The sequence below is a fragment of the Protopterus annectens genome, chromosome 14.part0, assembly GCF_019279795.1.
Source record: "Protopterus annectens isolate FY-2018-M chromosome 14.part0, PAN1.0, whole genome shotgun sequence".
Classification (NCBI taxonomy): domain Eukaryota; kingdom Metazoa; phylum Chordata; order Ceratodontiformes; family Protopteridae; genus Protopterus; species Protopterus annectens.
Genome location: NC_056748.1, coordinates 888,630,154 through 888,645,470, shown reverse-complemented (window position 1 = coordinate 888,645,470; position 15,317 = coordinate 888,630,154). Strand labels below are relative to the sequence as shown.

The 15,317-nt window shown below is 36.9% G+C and overlaps 2 protein-coding genes across 4 annotated transcripts in view; both read right to left on the bottom strand.

Moving 5' to 3' along the window:
• The window catches only part of LOC122789321, a 769,937-nt gene that overhangs the window by 308,277 nt on the left and 446,343 nt on the right, over window positions 1-15,317 (bottom strand). The window lies entirely within an intron of this gene.
• The window catches only part of LOC122789320 (neuroblast differentiation-associated protein AHNAK-like), a 258,262-nt gene continuing 245,371 nt past the window's right edge, over window positions 2,427-15,317 (bottom strand). Inside the window, exons 5-6 of the mRNA XM_044056677.1 lie at window positions 11,258-11,436; window positions 2,427-11,157 (exon numbers count right to left, since the gene is read on the bottom strand). Of these exons, the coding sequence (XP_043912612.1) occupies window positions 4,786-11,157; window positions 11,258-11,436 (6,551 nt within the window). The 3' untranslated portion in view covers window positions 2,427-4,785. The remainder of the gene's footprint in view (window positions 11,158-11,257; window positions 11,437-15,317) is intronic.

Genomic DNA, 15,317 nt, shown 5'->3' with positions numbered 1-15,317 from the left:
CCGGACAACATCCCAGGGTGCGTTCTACACGAGCCACAGAACGAACTAGCACCCCACCTAAGTACCATGTTCAATCATAGCTTCACCTCAGGCTTTGTGCCTGCTGAATGGCACACAGTGACGTTTATCCCATTCCACAAGGGGGGAGCCACCACAGACCCTGGGAACTACTGCCCCACTAGCCTGATGAGCCTGGTCTGCAAGGCCATGGAACGTATCATCATGGAACGTATAAACAAAGAGATTGGTAATCTCCAAACTCTGGACCCCACCCAGTTCTGGTTTGTAAAAGGCAGATCATGTCTCCTAAACCTGATAGACTTCTGTGAAGCAGTCACCAAAGCCGTAGACAAGGGTAAGGTGGTTCATACAGCCTATCTAGATCTTGCCAAGGCTTTCAACACCATCCCCCACTCTGGAATTATAGATAAACTCACTAAACTAGGTATAAATTCCTATGTCACAAGATGGGTTGCCAACTGGCTCAATGACAGAACCCACACTGTGAAAGTAGCAGACTCCAAATCCGACTTCAGACCAGTGACAAGTAGAGTACCACAGGCTTCAGTTCTGGGTCCTCTCCTGTTTGGTATCTACTTCTCTGAAGTACAGGCTAACACACAAGGTCTTTGGCTAACGAAGTTCGCAGATGACTGCAAACTAGGAGCCATAATCGAAACTCCTAACGATGTGGACATCCTACAAAAGGGCCTCACTTAGACAGATGCCTGGTGTCAAAGCCATGTCCTCAAGCTCAATGCCAAAAAGTGCATTGGCATCCCCTTTGGTAAAAACTCTGTACCCATGAACTACAACATAGGCAGTAGTAAACTTAACACCTGAAATGTGATGAGACCTTGGGACACAGGTGGACAGTAGTCTGTCCTTTGATAATCACATCGCCACAGTAGTCAGGAAATCCTTCGACATGGCTCACCTCATCACAAAAGGTTTCCCATCCAGACAAAAAAGAGGTAATTGTACCCCTCTGTGGAATAAAATCCCGGTCCATGTGAGGCAGAGCACCTCGCTGACTCTGTTCAAGAGAAATCTAGACCTGTGGATGGGAGATCGTAGGTTTACCCCGGGAATCATCTCTGTGTCACTGCTGGACAGATGCACAACAAACTAATGGGCACAGTATTTTTTCATATAAGGGGTGGCGTAAGCCACAAAAATTTGGGCTAGGCTTATAAATGCCTTAGGGCAGATAGCCTAGTATAAACCTATGAACCCTCTACTCATCACTCATTAGAGCCATTATAGAGTACAACGCCCCTTTTGGTATGTACCTCACAAGACATCTACAACAACTGGAAAGGCCACAGAAATACCTCACAAAGAGGATTACCAGCCTCAAATAGATGCCCTACGCAGACCGTCTCAAAAAAATCTAGCTTTACTCCATCGCATATCGCCTACTCCGAGGTGATCTCTGTCTAACATACAAAGCCATGTCAAACCCAGAGCTGTTGGACATGCTCCACTTAAAGAAATCCCAATCCCTCCAAGCTACATGCTGTAGGGACCTAAATCTTGTCACCACAATAAACAGAACATGCCGGAGGGATAGATTCCTGTCCCAGGTACTTCCCATACTCTGGAATAAACTACCTATCTATACCAAAAAAAGCTTCTCATTAGCACTCTTCAAGAAAAATCTTGATGATTGGATGGGAAATAGGAAATTCACCCCGGGGATCACCTCTGTGGCTCTGCTCAACAGTGGCACAGGAAAATAATTTTCTTGGGTGGCAGAAGCCATGGTACCTTTTTGTCTGGGCTTGTATAGGCCCCAGGGCCGATAGCCTAGTACCTACCTATGAACCTAAGAATAGGGGTAGTAATGTAACTTGTAGGGTTTGGGTTAGGAGCAGGAGTAGGGGTAGGGGTAGTTAGTAATGTAATTTGTAGGGTTGGGGTTAGTTCCCTTTTCTAAAATTAATTTGCCCGAGGCAGCCACTTCCTAGTGAAAAAAAAAAAACTGAACATTTTTGCTGAAAACAAGTCACATCTCTAATCTGTGTATGTAACCATATATCAGAATCTTACAGGTACACATCTCCTGAATTGCTGTTCTGTGAAATGCATTCCTTGATAAAGGTGTTTCCTGAAAAACACTGGTCATGTTATACAATTATGCATGTCATTTTAAGTATTTTCTCTATATAACAAATTCTAAGGTCAGTGCATTTCAATGAAAGATGATACATTTATGAACAGAAGCTGATTTCAGAATGTGTTTTAGGTAAAACTGAATAACTTGCACAGCCTGAATCAAGAATTTCTTAGAATACCCCAACCAAACAGCAGTCATTCTGCAGTGAACTAATACAAGCTTTCAAACAGCATGAACAGGATATACTTAGTAGGAAAATAAAACAGATAAAATGCTCAGCATAGTATTAGCTTTAAAAAAAAAGACATTTTAGTCTAAAATAAGATATTTATTGAGAACATCCACAAGAACAATAACACCAACATTTTATCTAAAATTGAAAAGTGAATGCTGAAAGAAAGAAGTCAATTTCATATTTACACAACAAATCTGCAAGATTTATTATAATTTATAAAACATTATTGTAGTACTGAAAAAAATAAAATGTTAAAAATCCAATGTTACAAAATTCAACATATATTTGCAGTTTATTGCCATGCATAATGTATTTTTACAAAAAAAAAAAATTAGAAGAATGTATACAACATATTTTGAACAATAAAACTAAAACCCCTAATTTCATCCTGACTCCCACTACAATTTTGCTGCAGTACAATAAAATCGAATAGCTTGTTATTTAATAAGTGAAGAATATGGAGTCCGAAGATGATCTTCCTAACAGGTCATTTTTAGAGGTCTGAAGTAAAGCTAGAAAGTATTTTAATAACCAACATATGTTACAGTGCCAAACAAAGGTCTATTTTCATTTAAAAGATAAATATCATAGAATGTCCTTTACCCATATTTATGTCATTAACAGCTGCATCATAACATATATAACATTCACAAATGTAACTAAAAATTCTGGGTAACCAAGAATGGAACTTTCAACTTGCCTGCTGTAAATGATTTTGCTTTCATTTCAAAATATGAACTGCAAGCAATTAAAACGTCCCAGGAAACAAATTACAAATATATATACAATCTTGGCATATTAAAATTTTCAGATTCCTTGAATACTCTCATTCCTTTGTCATACTTCAGTTATACAGGTATGATAAAGACTTGAATATATTCAACAGGTAATGTTCACAATTATCAAGTGACAACTGCATATGCTTGCCTTGTGAGCCAGCACTTCAGTTCCCAGCCAATGCTGATGGCTTGCATCATTCTGTGGAACCACTGTCTGGGCAGATGACCATGTTGATGCAATAAAAGCCATCAAAACATAACATGCATTTTGAAATTCTTTCTTTTAATAGGCACCATAACTATGGAAACAGTGGCAATTAACATTTTTGTTTCATTTTCTGTGCAAAAAATTGATGTCAGTGGTGGTGCCCTTCTTCCAGTAAAACAGTACATAAAGTCAGTTTAGGAATGGATGTGTGTGCCAAATACATTTATGTAGTATAACATTCACAAGTTAGCATAATGAAATAAATGTATTTAAAGCAGTGTATACTGAATAGTTGAACTTATTGCTGTCTGTGTTTAACTGGCATCAACAAATGATTTTTGGAAAAGGATTTTAAAGAGAAATGCCCAGTGCAATTCAGTAAAAGTTAATACATTTAAGAACAGCAACAGATTTCAAAACTCGAATCAACTAAAACTGAACAACTTGCAGAGTCTGAGTCATGAAATTCCTATAATATCCCAACCAAACAGTAGTCATTTTCGGTATACATAAATGTTACATTACTAACCTTTTACTAAAACGTATGAAAACATTTTCTACACATTAAACACATTACGATTTGAACTATGAGACCTTACTGGATAATAAAACCTTTAGGTTTTGGTGTTTGAAACGTCCGTTTTACTGTTTTCTGTTTTTACTGAGCATGTTAACATTATACATATATGAATAATCACACCTAATTAAATTGACAGCTCAATATTCGGAAAGTGAAATCCAGCAGAGCTAGATTTTGACTTGGCATCACCATTACCAGCAGCAGAGTCATTTTTGCTGCTTAATGTGGGTAATTTGGGAAATTTAAATAAGGATTTCTTATCTCCACTGTCAGCAATATCAACACTGCTGTTATATTTCTGGGGAGCAGGAGATTCTGTTTGGGGTATATTATCAAGGTCAGATACAGATGCAGACTTTGATACTTTAAATGTACCCTTGCCTTTCTTTGAATTTTCAGGGCCCCCACTAGAACCGATATTTAAGTCACTAGTACCAACTTCACCTTTTGGGATATTACCATCTTCACTGAAGCTTGGGAATTTGCCATGTATATTTGGCACAGTTACTCCATGTTCACCTTTCACATATGGGTTCATGTTAAAATTACTAGAAGAAACTGTAACATTAGGTCCTTTGCCTTTTACTCCTAAACTTTGAAGCTGTGCATCTGGTATATCAGCTGCTTTTATGTCTCCCTTTATATTTACACTGGGAACATCCACTCCAACTTCAGGTCCTGTTAACACAGGGCCAGAAAAATCATCGGACGGCATCTTAACTTTTGATCCTGCAAATTGATCTTTTACATCAAGATTTGGTGTACTGATGTGAACATTAGGACTTCTGATCTCAACGTTTGGCTCTTTAACATCCCCTCCTATCCGAGAAGAAATACCCTTATTGCTTTTATGATCTGGAGACTTCAAGCTGACATCTGGTTTGGAGATTTCAAGCCAGAAAAGTCAAAAGTGGCCATTTTAAATTTGGGTCCTTTGTTGTCTGAATCAGGAAGTTTCACATTCACATCTGGAGCACTTATATTGCCGTCTATTGTTGATCTAGGCAAATTAATATCAGGAGCATTTATATTACCATCTATGTCGATGTTTGGCACACTGTGTCCTGACACATCAAATGCTGGACCTTTGAATGTTGATGCATTTAGATGCGTACCTGGAGCCTTAGTGTCAACGTCTGAGGCATTAATATCATACTTTGAATGTCCAACATCTAAAGAAGGGCTTTTGTATCCCCCTTTGATATCAAGTGTTGGCAAATCTGGATCATTTTTTATTTTGGGGCTTTTCATTCCAAAATCAATATTAGGCATTGATATTTTAGGTGATGAGAATTTTGGAAGTTTAAACTTAGAAGAAGAAGCAGAAGAGCTTACATTTGCATCAGGGACAGTTAAGTCTATATCTGGCATATGGGATCCCATATTTATTTCAGGTGTTTTCATTTCTCCTTTAACTGTTGGAAGTGACATGTCGATAATTGGTGATTTGATATTCCCATCCAGATTCACATCAGGCCTTTTAACCTTAGGGCCAGAAAAATCTGATGAAGGTAATTTTACTTCTGGAAATTTCATCTTCATCTCTGGACTCCCCATGCTCATATCTGGTAAACCAATATTGACATCCCGTCCGAAAGCATCTATTTTAGGCCCTTTTATTTCAGGTGCAGCTAGTGTAGCATCACCTTTGTGAGTGGAGCTTTTTAAGTTCAAGTCTATACTTGGAGAGTCAATGTTTGACCCTGAAAGATTTAAATGTGGGCTTTTAATACCTGACTTTGGCAAATTTATATCAATATTTGGGTCATCTATACTGGGTGTACTCATATGGGTATCTAAATCAATGTCAAGTCCCTTTCCCTTTGGGCGAGTAAATTCTATATTAGGTATCTTTGGAAGTGAGAATTTTCCAGAACTGCTTCCATTGTTAATTCCAGGTGCATCAACTTTAGCAGCAGATACATCTACACCAGCTTTGATATTTGGCGCATTAAGGTTTATGTCAGCACTTGGAAGTGATGATTTTACTTGTGATTTATTAAAGGAGGGCATCGTAAACTTGGGCCCACTGATATCTGTTCTTAAATCATCATCTAACACACCAAATGCAAGAGAAGATGTCTTCAACGCTGGCAGTTTGATATTTCCTTCTGAAATTTCAGCATCTACCTTTGGGGACTTAACATCAAATGTGGGATGCTGAACATTCAAACTAGGGCCTGAAATATCAGTCTGTGGGATGGAACTGTTAATGTCACCTTTTACATTTGTGGATTTTAGACCAAGGTCAGGCTTTGGCCCAGACAATTCAAGACCAGATGTAGATACAGATGGCATATTCATCTTATGTCCCTTAGCATCTGCACCAGGCAATGCTATATTTGCAGATGGCAATTTTACATCAGTGTCTGTATTTATGTTTGGTGCACCAAAAGATGGCAGTTGAAATCTCCCTGTCTTTGCTTTTACTTCAGTACCCGAGATATCCACATTTGGTGCATTCATGTCAATTTCAGGAGCACCAAGTCCAATGTTAGGACTTTTGATGTCAACCTTCATTTTAGGATTAGATAAACTGTTGTCAACCTTGTTACTTGGCACTTTTAAGCTGACATCTGGAGTAGAACTTTTAGAAAAAAAATTAGGAATTTTGAATTTTGACTTAGGTTTTACTTCAGGAACATCAAGGTCCATGTTTGGTGCATTTAAATCCTTCTTTAATTTTATATCTTCTTTAACAGATGGGGCTGTCACAACAACGTTTCCATCAATATTTGCACTAGGAACTTTTGCTTTGCCTCCAAAAGATGGCATCCTAAACCAGGATGTCTTTGCTTTCCCAGAAGGACTGTCAACATTAACAGCTGGTCCTTTAATATTAGGTCCTTTAGTATCTACTTGCAGCTTTGGGGAAGGAATATCAACATCACCTTTAATAGTTGGGGACTTAACATCTGGAATAGAAACTTTATGGTTTCCTGACATGTTTATATCAGGAACTTCAATGCCTCCCCTTGCCTTAGGTGCTGAAATATCAACGCTTGGTGCTTTTACCTTAGCATTCAAATCCACATCAGGCCCTTTGAGATTAGGCTCTAAACTCTTAAAGGTCGGTATCCTAAATCCTGGCAGGCTGAATTTTCCCTGTGGTTTTTCAAGGTTAATGCCAGGTGTGTTCATATCAAGTTGAGGACCCTTCATATCTCCTCGTAGATTTGGTGCAGAAATGTCAACATCTCCCTTAAGGTTAGGAGCTTTGAGATTTAAGTCAGCATCTGGTACAGAAACATTATGGGCTCCTGAAATATGAACTGGTGGTATTCTGATGTTTGGACCTTCAAGGTTTGCCTGAGGCAGTTTTGCATTTATATCAGGACCTTTAAAGCTTCCTTCTGCCTTTGGCAGTGAAATGTCAATATTTGGTGCTTTGACTTTAGCATTCAAATCTAGATCAGGTGATCTGAGTGTAGGTTCCTCACCCTTTATAGTTGGCATCTTAATTCCAGGCAGCTTGAATTTCCCACCTGTTTTATCAAGGTTAATATCTGGTGTGTTAATATCAATATGTGGTCCCTTAATATTGCTTTGCAAATGTGGTGCAGAAATGTCAACATCTCCCTTAAGGTTGGCAGCCTTGAGATTCATATCAATATCTGGAGCAGCTTTGGCTTTAGCATTCAGATCTATATCAGGCGATCTGAGTGTAGGTTCCTGGCCCTTTATAGTTGGCATCTTAATTCCAGGCAGCTTGAATTTCCCACCTGTTTTATCAAGGTTAATATTTGGTGTGTTAATATCAATATGTGGTCCCTTAATATCACTTTGCAGATGTGGTGCAGAAATGTCAACATCTCCCTTAAGGTTGGGAGCCTTAAGATTCACATCAACATCTGGAGCAGAAATGTTATGATCTCCAGACATATTAATGTATGGCATTTTGATATTGGGACCTTTAATGTTAGGCTGAGGCAGTTTAGCACTGATATCAGGGCTTTTTATCCCTCCTTCTACCTTTGGTGCTGAAATATCTATATCTGGTGTTTTTAACCTGGCATCCAAATCAAAATCAGTCCCTTTGAGTTTAGGCTCTGAAACTTTAAAGTTTGGCATCCTAAAAGGCATTTTGGATTTTCCCTCTGTTTTTTCAAGGTTAATATCAGGTGTGCTCAGATCAAGCTGTGGTCCCTTAATATTTGCTCCCTTGATATCTCCCTGCAGCTTTGGTGCAGAAATGTCAACATCTCCTTTAAAGTTTGGAGCTTTGAGATTTAAATCAACATCTGGAGAAGAAATATTCCAGCCATCTGAAATATTAGGGGATGGCGGCATTTTGATATTGGAACCTTTAATGTCTACTTGTGGCAATTTGGCATTTATATCAGAACCTCTAATACCACCCTCTACCTTTGGTACTGAGACATCAAAGTCTGGTGTTTTAATCTTGGTATTCCCATCAAGATCAGGTGATCTGAGTTTAAGTCCATCCCCTTTTATGCTTGGCAAGTCAACTCCAGGTATCTTGAATTTTCCATCTGGCTTGTCAAAGTGAACATCTGGTGTGTTCATATTGAAATGTGGTCCCTTGACATTTGGTCCCTTAATACCTTCTTGAAGATTTGGTCCAGAAATGTCAACACCACCCTTGAGATTTGGAGCTTTGAGATTTAAGTCAATATCTGGAGCAGAAATGTTATGATCTCGAGACATATTGATTGCTGGCATTTTAGTATTTGGACCTTTGATGTCAGCCTGAGGCAGCTTGGTATTTATATCAGGACCTGCTATGCCTCCCTCTACCTTTGGAGCTGAAATATCTATGTCCGGTGTTTTCACTTTAGCATCCAAATTCAAGTCAGGCCCTTTGAGCTTAGGTTCTGATCCCTTAAAATGTGGTAGCCTAAAAGGCAGCTTGAACTTTCCATCAGGTTTTGCAATATCAATGTCAGGTGTTCTCACATCAATTTGTGGTCCTTTAAGATCTCCCTGAAACTTTGGTGCAGAAATGTCAACATCTCCTTTAAGGTTTGGAGCTTTAAGATTCAAGTCAGCATCTGGAGAAGAGATGTTATGGTCTCCTGACACATTAATTGATGGCACCTTGACATTTGGACCTTTAATGTGAGTCTGAGGCAGTTTAGTATTTATATCGGGACCTTTTATACTTCCCTCTACCTTTGGTACTGAAATATCCATGTCTGGTGTCTTTACTTTAGCATCCAAAGATAAGTCAGTCCCCTTAAGCTTTGGTTCTGATCCCTTAGAGGTGGCCAGCTTAAAAGGTAACTTGAATTTTCCATCAATATCAGGTGAACTCAGATCAAGTTCTGGTCCCTTCAACTTTGGTGCCTTAATATCTCCATGCATCTTTGGTGCAGACAGGTCAACATCTTCCTTAAGGTTTGGAGCTCTGAGGTTTAAATCAACATCTGGAGCAGAAATATTATGATCTCCAGACATAGTAATAGATGGCATTTTAATGTCTGGACCTTTAATGTTAGCCTGTGGCAGTTTAGCATTGATACCAGGACCTGTTATGGCTCCATCTACCGTTGGTGTTGAAATATCTATGTCTGCTGTTTTCATCTTAGCATCCAAATCCAAATCAGGCCCTTTAAACTTAGACTCTGAACTTTTGATGTTTGGTATCTTAAAAGGCAGTTTGAATTTCCCCCCTGTTTTTTCAACATCAATATCAGGTGAATTTAGATCAAGTTGTGGTCCTTTAATATGTGGTCCCTTAATATCACCCTGCAGCTTTGGTGCAGAAATGTCAACATCACCTTTAAAGTTTGGAGCTTTCAGATTTAAGTCAACATCTGGAGCGGAAATGTTATGACTGCCTGACATATTAACTGATGGCATGTTGATATTTGGACCTTTAATGTTAGCCTGAGGCAGTTTAGCACTTATATCAGGACCTTTTATGCCTCCTTCTATCTTTGCTCCTGAAATATCCATGTCTGGGGTTTTCACCTTACCATCCAAATCCAAGTCAGGCCCTCTGAACTTGGGTCCTGAACCCTTAAAAATTGGTAGCCTAAAAGGCAGCTTGAACTTTCCATCTTGTTTTTCAATATTAATGTCAGGTGTTCTTGCATCAAATTGTGGTCCTTTTATATCTCCCTGAATCTTTGGTGCAGAAATGCCAATATCACCCTTGAAGTCTGGAGCTCTAAGATTTGCATCAACATCTGGAGCAGAGATGTCATGTTCTCCTGACATTTTAATTGATGGCATTTTAATGTCTGGGGCTTTAATGTTAGCCTGAGGCAGTTTGGCATTTATATCAGGACCATGAATGCCTCCTTTAAACTTTGGTGCTGCAATATCCATGTCTGGTGTTTTTACCTTAGCATCCAAATTTATGTCAGGCCCTTTCTGCTTAGGTTCCCCAATCTTGAAGTTTGGCAGCTTAATGCCTGGTAGCTTAAATTTCCCCTCTGTCTTGTCAATGTTAAGATCAGGTGTTCTAATATCAAGTTGTGGTTCCTTAATATTTGTTCCATTAATTTCACCCTGTAACTTTGGTACAGAAATGCCAGTGTCACCCTTGATGTTTGGAAATTTGTGATTTATATCAACATCCGAAGTATTAAGTGCTGGAATTTTGATATCTGGACCTTTGATGTTAGCCTGCGGCATCTTTCCACTTACATCCGGATGTTTTATGTCCCCATGTACTTTAGGTATTGAAATATCCAAGTCTGATGTTTTTGTTTTACCTTTCAAATCTAAGTCTGGCCTGATATTTAGCCCTTTAACCTCTCCTTGTATCTTTGGATTTGAAATGCCCACATCAGTTTTCATGTCAGGGGTCTTGAGATTAAAATCAACATCTGGTGAAGAATCATTTTGTCCTACAGATGAAGATAATTTGATATTTGGCCCTTTTATTTCTGGAAACTTTAAGGTGCCTTTTGGTTTGTCAAGTATGATATCAGGTGTGGAAACATCAAGTTGTGGTCCTTTAATATCCAGTCCATTTATATCTCCATGTGGTTTTGGTGTGATAATATTACCATCACTCCTGAAATTGGGAGACTTCAGATTTATATCTGCATCTGGAGAAGAAATGTTATATCTTCCTGATGTGCCTTTTATAGCAGTGCCTTTAAAGTCACCCTCCAGAAGGTTGTCATTAGAGCCAAATAATTTGGCTTTCATATGACGATTTAATGTACCTGATTCTGAGAGATCCTCAGTTGATTTTGCTGATCTAAGACGTGGACGTATCTTGCTGTTAAAAATTTTCTCATATGCAGCTGTACCTGAAGTCTAAAGAGAGAGGGGGATAGAGAGAGAGAATTTTAAGATGTAAGAAGCTGTTATTATCGGAATTAAACTGCATTTATACATTTCACTTAGAAGTACTTACAGAATCTTGGGATCTAAGGTTGAAATCAGGCCAAGCTATCTTAACATCAGGAGATTTGAGTTCATTCTTTGAGTGAAGTTTTAGCTCTGCATTGTGGGATTCAGTAAATTTTATTATACTTAGAATATCATCCTTATTCAAATGTTCAAATGAGATGGTTGCTCCTGCTAGCTCATCACCTAAAACAAAAGCATGCATTTGTTAAATACATATACAACACAGTATTTTCACTTAACTGTAACAGTAGTCATAGAATGCTACCATCAGCCCTGATTAGCATTATTGTTGAGAATTTGACTTACCCCAAATAATTTAGTTTTGTATTTTCCTACTTTTACCATAACTTACCCAGACATTTACTGGAAGAATGAGTATGAATGTGTCATATGTTTTCCTAGACTGATTTTAATACCAAAAAGAATAAATAACTGACAGTTATTTGTCAGGCAAGCAAACATTAAAATGCACATCATTAGTATCAGTGGCACAATCGGTAGCACTTCTGTCCTATTCTCTGGCAATGTAGTGCAGCATAAGGGGGTGTTGCATTCTTTAGTGCATCTTCCTTTGTATGAGATATTAAACCAAGGCCCCATCTGCCTGAGCTGGTGGTAGCTCAGATGGATGTAAAAGATTCCATGGCACCTATCAAAAAGAGTAAGATCCTTTATTTATACACAAAGAACTCTTATTTACAAAATATTTACAAATGTACAAATATATAGATACACAGATATATTTATACATATTCATACTTTTCCTTACAAGCATACTACATTTTTCAGCCCTGTCAGAGTCTAGCTCCTTTTTCCAAACTACCATCTGATTTTACTGAATTACAGATATGCTCAGCCTAACATCCAGGATAGAACAGAACTTTAAACAGTGCAGACATTAAGCAAACACTCTATACTTTGTATTGGGTGTTTGCTTAACATCCGATCGCATTTATGTCCATATACTATGGACATAAATTTAGTCGGATTGTGTGGAAGGAAGTTAAGAAGTATAAATCTGTATTGTTGCTAAAATCCTCTGTATGTTTTTTTTTTTTACTACCTTATTTTTATATTTAACTATTTATTGTACTACACTATTTATAATCTTTTCCTGAGTTCTTTCCATTTCTCCTTTTACATTTTTTTTATTTCTCTCATTACAGTACCATCTTCCTTTACTAACCTGCTTAAGTACCGTGATAGTTCAGGTCTTTTTCCTTGTAAGAATATCTTGCTAAAATAAAAATTCTTGGATTTTTTTTTTGAATTATTCCATAAAATTATTTTTCTTTGTCAAAGTACTTTCTATCCATCCACAATCCCTTTTCGCACATGGGGTCAGGGTGTCACTCAATAGTGACATTCATCTAGAGCCAACGTTTACACCACCGGGTGGCTAGTGAAAGTACTTTCTATTATCATTATGCTCTAAATCTTCCAATGCATCATTCTATGTTATTTTATAGTTTTCTTTCTCTACTTTTGTCACATCATATGGCCACTGTAAAAAAAAAATAATATTTTCTTTAAATCATTCACCATTCAGATCAATTTTTATAAAATGTTCTCATCATAATATGATCTTGCATTACTAATCTCTTTCCTTCTTTATGCCATGTTTTTTCATTTATCCCTTTTTCTATTTTTATATATTCCTTGTTTTCCTTTATCTCTAGGCATAAATGATCAGAAAATCCTGTTTCAACTACCTCCCCTTCTCCATCTAATATTATAACACAATCTATTTCAGTTGTATACCTGCCCCTTTTAATTCCATTAATTTTTGTCCCAAAGTTTTAACATGCCACATCTTATAACTTCTAACATTTTTCTTATATCATTTCCTTTCTTTTTACACTTGCCTCTTAAATCGCAATTAAAATCTCATGTTACTACAATATTCATATTTATCACTATATAGTCTAAAATCTGATGAAATAAGCTTTCACTTTCTTTACAGTTAGTATAAGCATATGATGGTGCAATCCTATATGCTTGTTCTTTCCATTTTAAATCTACAATGGTTAATCTTCCCATTTTTGCTAAAGTTACTTCTAACATCTTTACTGTATTTCTACAGAATATGGCTATTCCAAAGCAACTCTCATTCGCCAAATTCCACATTACCTATAGTTTCTCCATTTGACTTTTTTTTGTTAAAAATCTTGTCTTGTAATATACATACATCTACACCACATGTACTACACTACAATATCCCTGTTCTTCTTTTTAGATTCTTAATACTATTCACATTTACAGAAAACACTCTAAAATTTTCATTATCCCTTTCCCTTAGATTCACAGTTTCATAGGTTCATAGCTAATTACTAGGCTAGTTACCTTAATGGCCCATTCTAAGCCTAACCAATTTCCCTCCTAAAGGTGAGAATCAAACACTGTAACTTGTGTCTGAGATTCAAACACCTTAACCATTACATCATCCTCCAACCATAAGCAGTATATATATATATATATATATATATATATATATATATATATACAGGTTCTATATTAAGTCAGCGAAACAGCATAACAGCGAATAATGTTTCACCGATACATAGATACATATACAAAGGAATCTCACAACAGCAACAGCTCAGGTCAGCAATTTTTTTCCCTAGGGGAAAAAAAATCACTTGCCCTGAGATGTGACATTGCCCTTTACCCCACTGTAGTGTGATCTCGGAGATGGTATATTTAAGTTAGGGGGTGTGTGGGGGGGGGTGCAGCCACCCACTCTGCTATGTTTTAAGTCATTGTGTTGTGCTTTATGGTCTACTGATTTTTATCCCTGGGAAAAACATCAGTGACCTGGGGTTTTGCTGCTGTGGGATTTCGTTGTTTGTGTGTTGACGAAACAGCATTCGCTGTAATGCCGTTTCGCTTACTTAAATATAGACTCATATATGGGTGTGTGTGTGTATGTATCTATGTATGTGTATATATATATATATATATATATATATATATATATATATATATAGATATATATATATATATATATATATATATTTATATATATATTTATATATATATTATACTTCGTCCATTTCCTTTCTTTCTTTGTTTGTACTTGCCCCTTTAAATTTTCTTTGTCTTTTACCCTTTTACCAATTTTTTCCTTTTACTATCTCCCAATTTATGTCTTCTTCATTACTTATTTCAGATACTTCTTCTATGCCCTCTATTTTTTCATTTTTTTTTCTATTTCTATTACTACTAAATTTTCTTCTCTGTGTCATTTTTGTCTCTTTTCTTTTTCCTTGCTCTTATTTTCATTTTTACAGTCCATCCATAAATGTCCAATTTTGTTAAATTTATAACATTTAACATTTCAATTCACATTTTTGCATCATGCCCCATTTCTCCACAACTATAAAATGTTCTTTTTATCACAGTTATAGATCGAATGTTCTGTTCCACAAAAAATGTTTTGGGTTGTCCCCAGTATTTTCCGATACCCCATTCTCTGACACACGTACCATGCTTATTATATGAATAACTTTTTTCTCTTTCTATTTTTAACACAATATTACAATCCCATCTGGCAGACCAGAAACATTTGGCATGTTCAGTACTTCTTTACATAAAAGTGTCCATTTAAAATCTCTTGTTCCACTTCTGTTCAAAATTGTACATGAATTTTGTTTGCTTCTCTGTTTAATGTTTTCATCACAAAGATTCCATGGGTTACAGTCTTTCATTTTTTCATATTCTCCAAGAAAAATTTACACTGAAAAAAAAAAAACAATCTCAAATACAATGTCACAAAATGTCTCTGTTAATAGGAATAAATGTTCCTACCTAATCTGCTTTTACACCCAAATGAGCTATTAAAATGACCCACACATCATAACTATCAATTTCTTTGCCTTCTTTACTTTAAATCTTTACCATGTACTTCCATTTTTCATTTTCTTCTGCCTCTCTCTTTTCTGCTACTCCCCTTTTGCCTTCTTTCACTTGCTTTGCATAGGTTTCCTTTTCCATCTCGATTGTCTCTGCATCCTGTTTTTGTATTTTCTCCATAATGTCACATCCACCCCCCCCCCCCGAAACAT